The sequence below is a fragment of the Somniosus microcephalus genome, chromosome 25 (assembly GCF_052327205.1).
Source record: "Somniosus microcephalus isolate GS21.2 chromosome 25, FLI_Smic_1.0, whole genome shotgun sequence".
Taxonomy (NCBI): domain Eukaryota; kingdom Metazoa; phylum Chordata; class Chondrichthyes; order Squaliformes; family Somniosidae; genus Somniosus; species Somniosus microcephalus.
The window spans coordinates 44230875-44244048 of NC_141011.1; the positions used below are offsets into that span (position 1 = coordinate 44230875).

Below are 13174 nucleotides of genomic sequence, written 5' to 3' on the forward strand. Positions count from 1 at the left end.
ACTACATTTAGAGAATGGATGCAAAGAGGATCTGGTGTCTGCCCTGCATATTTCTTTCACTGCAAACGAGGAACTATTCCTCTGGTAGCTAACCCTCATGGACAAACGAGAGAGAGTGTGCTGAGGAAGTACACTCTACAACATGTTTGTGTTCTGCTGTTGGTGAATGGGTGGCCTAATTTGCCTCCTTTATCAAAGATAAAGAACAAATGCGAAGGCCGTTAGGACTCAGTGTAGTCGACACAAAAGCAGGCTGCCTTGTAAATAAACATCGAAGAAATGTATTTTAGGCTGAAGGTTAGGTGTGTGTGGATGAGAATACAAATGCTGCAGTATCGTGAATTTATTGAGATGAAAGTTGGAGATGATTTGGGGTCAGACATTAAATATCTGTAAGAAAGACTTGCATTTATATAGCGCCTTTCACGGCCAGCAGATGTCCCAAAGCACTTTACAGCCAATGAAGTACTTTTTGAAGTGTAGTCACTGTTGTAATGTAGGAAACGCGGCAGCCAATTTGCGCACAGCAAGCTCCCACAAACAGCAGTGTGATAATGACCAGATAATCTGTTTATTTAGATGTTGATTGAGGGATAAATATTGGCCAGGACACCGGGGATAACTCCCCTGCTCTTCTTCGAAATAGTGCCATGGGATCTTTTACGTCCACCTGAGAGAGCAGACGTGGCCTCGGTTTCACGTCTCATCCGACAGTGCAGCGCTCCCTCAGCACTGCACTGGAGAGTCAGCCTAGAATTTTGTGCTCAAGTCTCTGGAACGGGACTTGGACCCACAACCTTCTGACTCAGGGGGGAGAGTGCTGCCCACTGAGCCACGGCTGACAGAAAATTAATGACAAGAGCTCAAAGTTTGCCAATGCGTTCAGCTGATATAATCCTTAAAAGCAACACCAATGTCCAGGAGAGAAATGTCATGTGACACATTACGACTAATTTAAATTGATAGTGACATACTTTGAATTGCTTCATGTTTGGGTCCCATGCTGGAAGGTTGGCACAGTACCTTCCAGAAGGCATACTAAGCAGATTTGGATGAAGGGTGCACACCCCAAACTGTCTTTTCTTTTTACAGCTGCTGTGTCTTTTCAGCATTTCTGTTTTTTATTTCAGATTTCTAGTTTTTCCTGGCCTGGCCTGCTTCGCTGTCATGCACCCAGGTTTTATAAGAAGGCTAAAGCTATAGGCTGAATATCAAAGCCTTGCCTGAACGTGTGAAATTCAGCATGAAATCTTACTTGAATACATTAGCAACTTATCGGTGTTTCTTCTCGACCTTCCTCCTCTCAGTTTTTCTCACTGTTCATTATGTTCATTACACCTTCTCTTCCTTCATTATACCAATTACAAACTCATTTGTCTGCTTTATATGTTCAAGTCATTTATTATTTCACATATTGGGATTTACTGTCCCCTATGTGCTACCTTAATCGTCATTAAAATAGCGCTGGCCGAAATTTAACTTCAAGGCATTAACTAGGTTGCCAAAAATAGCGCAGATTAATTTAAACCCTATTCTTTGATTACATCCTTCTCTTTTCACTCTGCTCCACATCTCAGCATTTTGTCGTCTTCTTTTCCTGCAGGTTGCACCTGAAGAAAACCCAACAGTTGAAATGTTCTTAACCCTTTTCTTTGTTCAGTGCATAACCCCAGAACCACCTGTCTGACCATCTGCTGCCAGCATAGTGAAACAGCTATCATGCCAACACAACTCCCTCTTTGGACTTCTTGCCAATGTTTCACTTTGAATCAGTGTAACGTAACTCAACTCAGGGGAAATGTTCAGGAGAACATTCTATATAACGTATGGACATTGTAGCTTGAATTGGTCATGTCACTGGAACAAGGTCAATTCAATAATGTTTTTGGGGGACATGAGGCACACATTCAGTAGAGCAGATAGTTCAGGCACCACTGAAACGAAGGGACATCTGAAATGTTAAATATAAACAGCCGCACCAACTCATTCGAAAAAATTTGGGCACAGGTTAAACTCTATTGGAAAATAATTTTCAAAGGTTTCTCGGTGGGCATTTCTTGTTCAAGGAAAACATTAAAAAAATACAAGTTAGATTTTATGAAAAGGACAAAGAAATAAAAAGAAAAATCTAATTAGCTCCAATGTTTCATTATTTAAACAAGTAATAACCAGGGCCAAAGCAGCCTCAAAAATTAATACTCTATTCCCAATGGCCAGCCCCCTCTGGAGGTAGATAAGGCACAATTCAAAGTACTGTATACAGTGGAGAAATTAGAGCTCCTTCAGTGATTATAGAAATCCTCTTCATGTAAAGAATAAAGAATTTCCAGGAATGATTTCAAAGCAGTCGTGTCATTGAGAGGGGTCCAGGCAACATGACAATCTGTGAGAATAAAGCTCAACATTTCATAACCATTATCAGATCCCTGAGATAACATCACTATCCTGCAATCATTCCACTCATTATTTGCTGCAATATGCACTATGGAATTGGGAACAGTGAGTGTTATGGTAAACTTCCACAGCTGGGACACTCCACACAGTCCATGAATAATGAACATTTCCCTCGGAGAGGCTGTGGAAACTATGAGCGCTCACACTGGTGAATGGCAGGCTCAGGGGAGGCCTTATTGAGATTCAATATTCTACAGGATACAAATATATTAAAACCTAACAATAAGTTTGCTATAATCACAACCTTTACAGGGGGAAATTTACTCAGCTCAGGTGAATAGGGAGTTTAGATTTAACTACCTTACACAGGGGGCAGTAAATATATAAAATTGATTGCCCAGGGAAACAGTGGAGGCAAATTCAAGAGGGTACTGGATCGATAAGTATGAGAGAAAGGAGTAACGCATGGAATTTATCAAACTTTGGGATCGGACAGGTGGGCTCCAATAGCTTCTTGAGGTCTTATATGTCCCTGTTTTCCTAACCATAAAGATTTAAATAGATGTTTCCAAACATCAATCTATATCCAATTATGAGAAATAACACAGGCTGTATATATAATAAATATATATACACACACACCCAATGTGAGAGAGGGAGAGCAAAATATGAACCAAACTTATCTAGTTCAGAATTTAATGTGCCATGTTCCCTACCTTTAATGATATTTTCGGCAATCACGTTTACTTGGACCTCAACAGAGTGCTTTGACGTGTAGGTTATCTCAGCACTGACATGAGCCACTTCCCCAATGGACATTGGTGAGAGGAAGTCTGTGCGCTCCACACGAGCCAGGACAGCCACGCAGCGCTCCTGAAATAAAAGCAAAGAAGATAAACTTGTTGACCACCAACAACACACCCAGCAACAGCCCGTCTTATCGAACTATATTTGTTTTTCTTTTATCTGTAGAAACAAGCATCATTTCTAATTTACTGGTCCCACATCACTAATTAATCCAGCAATTCTGGCACCAGTTTATGGCAAATCAATCTCTCCTCGGAATTCTAATATTGTTTTCCACAATACCAGTAACACCCATGGTATCATATGGATATGCAGAACACCTGTTACAGCAGTGGTACCTGGATCAGATCTGCAACAGTGTGAGCATCACAGGGACCGACTCGCTCAGTGCTGGCACTTATATCCGGGTCAGGAGATTTTGAGTGGAAATCCCACTCCAGGACATGAGGACATAATTCAGGTTGACACTTCAGTCAACACTGAGGGAGTGCTGCACTTTTGGAGGTGCTGTTTTCCAGATGTGATATTAAAACCGAGGCCCTGTCTTCATGTTGAGTTGAACGTAAAAGATCCCATGGCACTGTTTGAATAAGAGTGTCCCGGCCAACATTCCTCCCTTAGTCAACACCACCGAAACAGATTAACTGGGCATTTATTTAAATTGCTGCTTGTAAGACCTTGCTGTGCACAAATTGGGTACTACGTTTTACTACAAAACTAAAGTAATTACACACATAAAAGAAAAATAAATCGCTGCACTCCTCCAATTCTGGCCTCTTATGCATCCCCGATTTCTGTTGGCCCACCACTGGAGGCCGTGCCTTCAGCTGAAAGGCCCTAGGCTCTGGAATTCCCTCCCTAAACCTCTCTGCATCTCCACCTAGCTCTTCACCTTTAAGTCACACCTTAAAACCTACCTCTTTGACCAAGCTTTTGGTCACCTGCCCTAATATCTCTCTGTGGCTCGGTGTCAAACTTTGTCTGATTACGCTCCTGCTCAGCGCTATGCCACGTTTTACTACGTTAAATGCGCTATATAAATGTAAGTTGTTGTTGCTGAATGTTGGATTCCATGAGGCCAGCTCTCCACATTTACACTGCTCAATTCGGATCCATTATCCTAGGGGCAGAATCATAAACCCACAAAATATGAATTTACAAGTCTGCTGCCAGGGTTAAACAGCTAGATTTAGTAGAGTAAATATGATGCCAGTCTCCTGGAATCTTAATTAAGCAAATGCCAACGCAGCCGCACCTACTCTTATTGTGGGTGCTGCAGAAATGCCACATCTAAATGAAACAATGAATCAGATTGACGAGGAATGCAGTTTGCTGGATAACTAGGGAACCACAGCAGGCAGGTATATCCCAGCGGGGTAAGTTGTGGAATATGTACTGACATGAATCTTGTCATTCATGTGGATAGGACTTGGGAAGTAATACTGGGCGGCCTGCTGGTGGCGCTGTCCAGGGAGAGTATAAATATTCGGGCATGGGCCCAGCTTGCTCGGACATTCTTTAACAGGAACTAGTGAAGGAAACAACTAGATCTCCATGTTGGAAAACAGTTGATTAAAGCCTTGTTTGATACTCAGACCAAGTGCCTAGTAGTTTTCTTACGTCATGTACCCTGGCTGTTTATATACAGGTAGACTACCCTTTATCCGGACTTCCGAAAACCGGAACCCTCTAAAAACCGAAGGTTTTTTCGTTCGTACGCACGACTTACGCTGAACGAAAAAACCTTCGGTTTTTAGAGGGTTCCGGTTTCGGAAGTTCGGATAAAGGGTAAGTCGTGCGCACGACCCCCCGCGGACCCCGCCGGCCCCGACAACCGCCGACCCCGCCAGCCCCGACAACCGCCGACCCCCCCGCGGACCCCGCCGGCCCCGACAACCGCCGACCCCGACAACCGCCGACCCCGCTTACCCCGCCGGCCCCGACCCCGACTGACTTACGCTGAGCGTCAGCGTAAGTCGTGCGCACGACCCCCCGCCGACCCCCCCGCCGACCCACCTTCCGAAATCCGAAATTCTCCTTTATCCGAAACCCGGCTGGTCCCGAGGTTTTCGGATAAAGGATAGTCTACCTGTATTAACACAGCAGGATTGTAACAGTACAGCAAAGTGGTTTGAGCAGTTGTTATGATCTGGAATGCATTGTCTGAAAGGGTGGCAGAAGCAGATTCAATAGTAACTTTCAAAAGGAAATGTGATCAATACTTGAAGGGGAAGAAATTGCAGGGCTATGAGGAAAGAGCAGGGGAGTGGGACTAATTTGATAGCCCTCTCAAAGAGCCGGCACAGGCATGAAGGGTGAATGGCCTCCTTTTGTGCTGTATGATTCTATATTACAGCACATCAGAGAAGGTTGAGGCTGACTGTGCAACAGTGCAGCAGAGTAATTGGAGGGGCTCTCTGGATACAGAGAGCCACAGTACCAAAGAGGTTGCGGGGCGAACTATATTCCGCAACCACCCCAGTAGAGTGATCGGAGGGGTGGTTAGATGCAGAGCATCATAACGGTCCAGCAACGCCTCAAATTTAAAATTCTCATCCTAGTGTTCAAATCCCTCCGTGGCCTCACCCCACCCTATCTCGGTAACCTCCTCCAGCCCTATAACCCTCCCGAGACCTCTGCGTTCCTCCAATTCTGGCCTCTTGAGCATCCCCAATTTCCTTCGCTCCACCACTGGCAGCCGTGCCTTTAGCTGCCTAGGCCCTAAGCTCTCTAAACCTCTCTGCCTCTCTCCTCCTTTAAGACGCTCCTTAAAACCTATGGTCACCTGTCCTAATATCTCTATGTGGTTCGGTAACGCTCCTGTGAAGCATTTTGGGATGTTTTACTAGGTTAAAGGCGCTATATAAATGCACGTTGTTGTTGTTGTGGAGAGAATGCCTGGACAAAGTGCATCAAAGAATGATATTCTTTCTCCACAGCTGATAGATATTATTATGTAGTAACAGGAAAAGCATCCATTACAGAAAATAACAACAACTTTATTTACTGCTCCAGCAACTTAAGTAAACCAAGCAAAGCTATTAAAGATGAAAAGGCGTCCTTTTCTTCTCAACATAATGCTTCCCGAGTGCCTCAGCCTAAAGTTAAATTGCCAGCGATCACCAGTGAATCACCTCAGAATGCTACAAACTGGGGCCTTTTTCTGTATTCTATGGTAAGCATCTGCCCATATAACTGCTGTAGTTACAGGAGGTATCTATACATCAGGTCGGCAGACAGCTGTACACACTGTGTTCTTCAGATAGTGAGGCTGCAATCGCATATTACCGGGTGAATCTCTAACTGTATATTACTGTTGCCATCCTAGGTTTATTTAGCATATTAGTACTAATACACTTTGCCAATATGATTTATTAATTTGCCAATATGATTTATTAATTTGCCAATGTGTTGTGTGAAATTCTGAATTTATGGCCTCAAGACACTCCCACCAAAAGTACCAGCACCCACAGATCTGTAACCACAAACACTTCACCCTTCTGTTGTATTTGAAAAATGTTCTCTCCAGACACAAACCAAATTTGGACAGACAGACTCTGTAAACGTGCAACCGAGTTTCTTTCCTCACAGTTCAAGAGTGGCCATATGATGACAATTTTACATGCTTACCATTATACTTTACTGAATTCCTAGTGACAACACTGGTATATGCCTCTTCTTTCCATATTTATTCATGATCACATCGCTTCCCGGAATCTATCTTGAAGCTATCAAAATGGCCCAAGTTAACTGCATATGTCAGGAGGTGCCCATTGCCTGTCTAATGGGCCTCAGCAGGTCCAGCTACTTTATTCAAAAGTCTCACTGTGTGAAGAATGGAAGTGAAATGGAAAAGTAGAGCAATCAATTTTGCTTTCTCGTGTGGAAAACTTCAGCTACCTGCCATCTGCTCAAACAGGCCAGTTACAGATACAGCAGGATGATTATCACCAGCAATATCAATGCCCATCTCACCAGGCGAGTGACATTCCCTATCTCTAGCAACAACAACTTGCATTTATATAACGCCTTTAACATAGTAAACATCCCATGGCGCTTCACAGGAATGTTATCAGACAAAATTTGACACCGTGTCATAAAGAGATATTAGGACAGGTGAACAAAAGTTTGGTTAAGAAGTAGGTTTTAAGGAGTGACTTAAAGGAGGCGAGTGTGGTAGAGAGGCGGAGAGGTTTAGGGAGGGAATTGCAGAGCTTAGGGCCTCGGCAGCTGAAGGCATGGCCGCCAATGGTGAAGCGAAGGAAATCAGGGATGCACAAGTTGCTGGAATTGGAGGAGTGCAGAAATCTCAGAGGGTTGTAGGGCTGGAGGAGGTTGCAGAGTTAAGGACAGGCAAGGCCATGGAGGAATTTGAACACATGGATCTTAAATTATCGCTGATAGTAATTAGCTTTACGGATACCTCTTGGTCATGAAGCAGTGCCAAAGCACATCATGGTTTAACTAGACTTTGCTCAAAGTCATAAAGGCAGCATGGGATCACCATAAACCTCTTTACTAAATAGTTATCCCTGAATTCAATCACTCAATTTTACACCCAAGTGCCAAAGAGAAAAATCTACCCCATAAAGTTTAAATCCATGTTGCCATTAATATATATCTATCTGAAGCTTTTGCTTTTGCTTTTATATCTATCTGAAACTGTTGGTGTTGTGATTTAGGGTGTGAAAGTGGCAACACTAACAACAGCCCTTTCTTAAACTCCAAGCTCACAAAATTCAAAGCACTAACCAACGACTAAGAAATATTAGCATGGATTGTCCTGAATTGCCTGGAATCGAGGACTGAATTGTCAGGGCTTGGGGCTGCGTGTGACTCCTGATATAAAGAATTCCAAATTGCAGACTTACAAACTACATTTCAATGATCTTTTTAGCACTTTAATGAGTCCCACCATCCTTAAACTTAAAAAAAAGAGCTATCTATTAACTTAATTCCTGTGCTTTTTTTTCTCATTGTTCTGTTACTTTAAATAGTGCTGATAATACCACCGGTAAACTGACTATATGTATTGAGGTAAGAGAGGAATTTGGTACAAGCCTGTTCATATAGGAACAGTGACAATCAGCATTTCTACCTTATTGAGTCCAACAATGGCAGGGAGGCGTGTTAATAAAAGTTACATTTACACTTGCAGCATTGTGTTTATTCCTTACTTGGGAAGGCGATCTTTGTGCACTGCTTGACATGAATCTTGTCATTCATGTGGAAGTGACTTTTGAAATGATACTGGGCGGCCTGCTGGTGGTGCTGTCCAGGGAGAGTATAAATACTTGGGCATGGGCCCAGCTTGTGCGGGACATTCTTTAACAGGAACTAGTGAAGGACACAACTAGATCTCCATGTTGAAAAACAGTTGATTAAAGCCTTGTTTAATACTCAGACCAAGTGCCTAGTAGTTTTCTTACATCACTGCTCTTCCCCTTTTATACTGTAGTGTCAAGTGCCAGTCTCCATAGGTGGACTGGGCTCTGCTATGTAATACAGATGAGCAGGATCAGCTCCCCATGTTTAATTTGCGGGAATGGGTACCCTAACCTGACGCAGATTCACTGGCCCATATCTTTATGGGTCTGCCCTGCTGGCAGTACTCACTGTTTAAACCAAGGAGTGCAGCCAGAAGCAGCTACTCTACATTACAGCAGTGACTACACTTCAAAAAGTTCTTCATTGGTTGTTAAGCGCTTCGAGACATCCTGAGGTCATGAAAGGTGCTATATAAATGATAGTCTTCCTTCCTCTACTCTTGTAATGTAAAAACACAGCTGAGTTGGCACAATAATTGAAGCACCCTTGGTTAAAGGGCACAAGAACATAAGATATAGGAACAGGAGTAGGCCATTCAGCCCTTAGTGCCTGCTCCGTCATTCAATAAGATCATGGCTGATCTTCTACCTCAACTCCACCTCTCGTACTATCCCCATATCCCTCGATTCCCTTAATATTCAAAAATCTATTGATCTCTGTCTTGACTTGAGCCTCCACAGCCCTCTGGGGTGGAGAATTCCAAAGATTCACCACCCTTTGAGTAAAGAAATTTCTCCTCATCTCAGTCCTAAATGGTTGATCCCTTATACTGAAACCCCCTAGTTCTAGACTCCCCAGCCAGGGGAAACATCCTCCCAGCATCTACCCTGTCAAGCCCCTTAAGAATTTTCTATGTTTCAATGAGATCGCCTCTCATTCTTCTAACTCTAGAGAATATAGGCCTAGTCTCCTCAATCTCTCCTCATAGGACAGTGCCCCCATCCCAGGAACCAGTCTGGTGAACCTTTGTTGCACTCCCTCTATGGCAAGTATATCCTTCCTTAGGTAAGGAGACCAAAACTGTACAGAGTACACCAGGTGTGGTCTCACCAAGGCCCTATACAATTGCAGTAAGACTTCTTTACTCTTGTACTCCAATCCATTTGTAATAAAGACTAACGTACCATTTGCTGGTATGTTATGAATGATTATAACTTCACTGTAACAATTCATCGCTCTGAAAGGAAAAAGGAGCCTTCTATTAAGAACTTTCGGAGGATATGAAAAAGTTATATTAATGCAATTTTTTTCTTTCTACAATAAATGAAGCAGTTTGTTTTCCCTCCTTGTGTGGATGTGCTGAACCTTCAATCTCTGCCTCCCCTCAGTACAGCCAAGATCAGCAAGTCACACAGGGAATTACAGGCATGAACCTACTTCATTATTAGTCCACTCACATCTGGTCTCTCTCAAGAGTGTGAATCCATGTAGTAGTCTTCACTTTTAAAATGAAATTCTCTTTCATTAGCCATTTATACTTATTGGAAGCTGCTGTTGTCCGGATGGGTCAAGGGGTAGACTTCTGCAATCCCACCACTGTAACAGCTACTTCTCATTGTGGAATCTTTACTGATCCCTATTATCTCATTCCCCCAAGCTACCGGTCTTTATTTTCAACTTCGGAGAGATCAAAATGGCACCATTATGCATCATCTACAGTTTGCATTTATATAGCACCTTTAATGTACAAGCCATATTAGAGAGGGGGCGTGGGAGAAGAAAGTAAACAGCAATCGATAAGGGAACAGTTGTCAAGCTATAGAAGAGATGAGATGGGGTGACTGAAAGCTTGCTCGAAAAGATGTATTTTCAGGTGGTTTCAAAGGTGAAGAGAGAGGAGAGATGGAGGACTTCAGAACGGGAATTCTAGAGAGTAGGGCTGAGGCAACTGAAGGCTCTGCCAGCAACTGTGGGGCAAAGTGGGAGAGGGGGCGCACTAAAGGCCAGGGTTGGAGGACTGACGGGTGCAGGAGGGGATATAAGGCTGGATAAAATTACAGAGATAGGATGAGGCAAAGACATGAAGGGCTTTGAAGATGCGGACAAGAATTGTAAATTGATTCTTGTTGAGGGACTGGTAGGTCAGTGAAGAAAGGGTGATGAGTGAGTGGAACATAGTACGGGACAATATGCAGGTGACTGCATTTTGGGCCAGTCAAATGGAAGGGCTTTTTCCTCTTGAACGCAAAATACACAAAGTATAAGTTTGGTTATTTGTGAATTTTGCAACTGCATCTTTCATCGTGAAAATAATTCTCACACAAATATTTGCCCAAGTAATAATCTTATCAGCATGTTACAGGTGTGAAATAGATGTGTGAAATTGCTCCAAAGCTTTCGGCCACACAAAAGTTTTTTCCACATAAATTTCTCAATTCACAGCGGACGGCAGGCATTACGGAATTAACAAATATTCCATGGTGATCCATCTGTATAACTCACAAGATAACGTGGAGTTAAACCTAGGTTGGGTCAGAATGGATATCATGGGCACTTGCTCGCTCTCCCTAGAGAGTAAATGTATGGAAATCGAATACTTGCTGCATTTTTTGAAGGGACATTCGTCAGCGAAAAGTGACAAGTCTTTTCAGTGTTGCTTGTATATGCACAATATGAATAGTGTCATCTGGACATTCAACGTATGACTACTCCACCAGTACTGCAATGCAACACTTCACGCCCAGTACAAGTCCCAACTGCTGTAGCATAAAGTTCCCAGCAGCCAGCGCACTAGCTCGAAAACAGTATGGAATCAGGCTATTCCAAACTGATCCAGCACCCGTATCTACTCAAAAGCTCCACGATTGATGGTTGATGCTAGCTCTTTATTGCAATAAACCCTGCAGCCCCCTCTGGCACATCGTGGGGCCTTAAGTAGTGTACTTTCACAAAATAAATCGATTTATTAGCGGGTTTATCAAAATACCAAGCATGGTCCACTTAGCTGCAGCAGCCCTGGGCTAAAGAGAAGAAAATCAGCCAGGGTTCCTGCTCTTACTATACAGTGACGCCTGGTAGAAAATGCAGTTGTGTGGATATCTAATTTGCTGCTTGTGAGATCAGGCGGTGTGCAAATTAGCTGCTGTGTTTGCCGACATAAAAATAGAGCCTACACTTCAAAAAGTAACTAATTGGACCTGAATCACTTTGGGATATCCTGAGGATGTGATGAGTTGCAATGTAAATGTAAGTTTCTTCTTAAACAACAATGAACGGACGTGTGTTTATATAGTGCCTTTCAGGACCTCAGGTGAGGGTGGGATCAGCTCAAACATGATAACTTCCATAGTTGATTAGCCTGATTATTCTCACTGTTAAGGCTCACACATGGAGAAAGGCTATGTGGGTGAGTTACCAGAGAATGACTGGTGCCAGTGGATCTAAACCACAAGCTGAATTATACACCTTCAGCAGAGACCGAGGGAAGAAACTGGACAACAAAATCCGAAGAAAACAAATATTTTTTCTACTAAATTCAAATTCATTTATTTAATACAACAACTTCCATTTATATAGCGTTCTCCACATAATTGGAAATATGCCAGAACACTTAATGTAGAAAAAGGGGAAATTCAATCAGGAAAAAATACACTGAAGAAATATTTTTGGAGTGTGGAGAGATAGAAGGCATCAAATAGAAGGGTTTTCGGGATTTCTGAAGGTAGGTAGATAGGGAGGGATGTACAGAGTTGCAGAGGGCAGAGGTGTAGTGCCTGAAAGGATGGACGGTAAATGCAGTGGAGAGGGTAGGGAACACAGTAATTGGTGCAAGAGGAACATAGTGTAGGGACGTATGGCTAGAGAAGATCACTTGGATAGGTTGGAGTAAGGTCATGGAGGGATTTGCAAAGGTCAAAAACCTTAAAGTCCATCATATAAAGTGAGTTATACAATTTTCAGTTATCTCAGGATTAGCTGTCAGTATTTTGTGAATGAAATAATCACTAATCATCACCTTCAGCTCTTTTCACCAGAGAAAGCTGGGCCCCCCGAGGATCGGGAGTGCAGGCAAAAGAGCCCGGCACCGAGGAGAAGTGCCGGGCTCTTGGAGCGCAGCCGGCACTCCGCGGGGGTGGGGGTTCAGGAGGCCGGGGACGGGAGCGCAGGCAGGCGGCCAACAACAAAAATGGCCACCCCGCACCTCGCCTTTAATTTGCGCATCCCCAGCCGCAGGTAGGCCCCCCTGAACTGGTCGGTCATAGCGTCCGGCAGTAAATCAGGGGGCGCTGCCAAATATCGCAGCCGAGGCGTCAGCGGGGCGCTGCGCACACCAATGACGTCATCAGCAGCGGCGCAGCGCTAATGGTTAGCGCCACCACTAACGTCCCGCGGAATTTAGCGGGTGGCGTGGGCAGTGCCGCGCCCGGGCGCCAGTTGGCTTGCGACCCACTTAGCGCCCTCTTAAGGTGGCGCAACCTACTGAATTTCTCCCCCTATGTGTTCAAATCCTGGAATGGGGCTTGAACCCACAACTTTCTGACTCAGAGGTGAAAGTGCTACCCATTGAACCAGGTCATTGATCGAAAAGATGGCAAAAAGCATCGATACTAGCAAACCACTTGCTTAAACAACAAAATTCTTTACTGTTGTAAGAAACGGCATTAACAATAGTTAAAAAAGGGACTTGACAACAACTAACAACTCA

The 13174-nt window shown here is 43.6% G+C and overlaps 1 protein-coding gene across 3 annotated transcripts in view; it reads right to left on the reverse strand.

Moving 5' to 3' along the window:
* Nucleotides 1-13174, reverse strand: part of acot7 (acyl-CoA thioesterase 7) — a 288558-nt gene that overhangs the window by 197710 nt on the left and 77674 nt on the right. For all 3 annotated transcript variants that reach the window (XM_085967290.1, XM_085967292.1, XM_085967293.1), the window contains exon 3: nt 3111-3267. In XM_085967290.1, coding sequence (XP_085823416.1) covers nt 3111-3267 — 157 coding nt within the window. The remainder of the gene's footprint in view (nt 1-3110; nt 3268-13174) is intronic.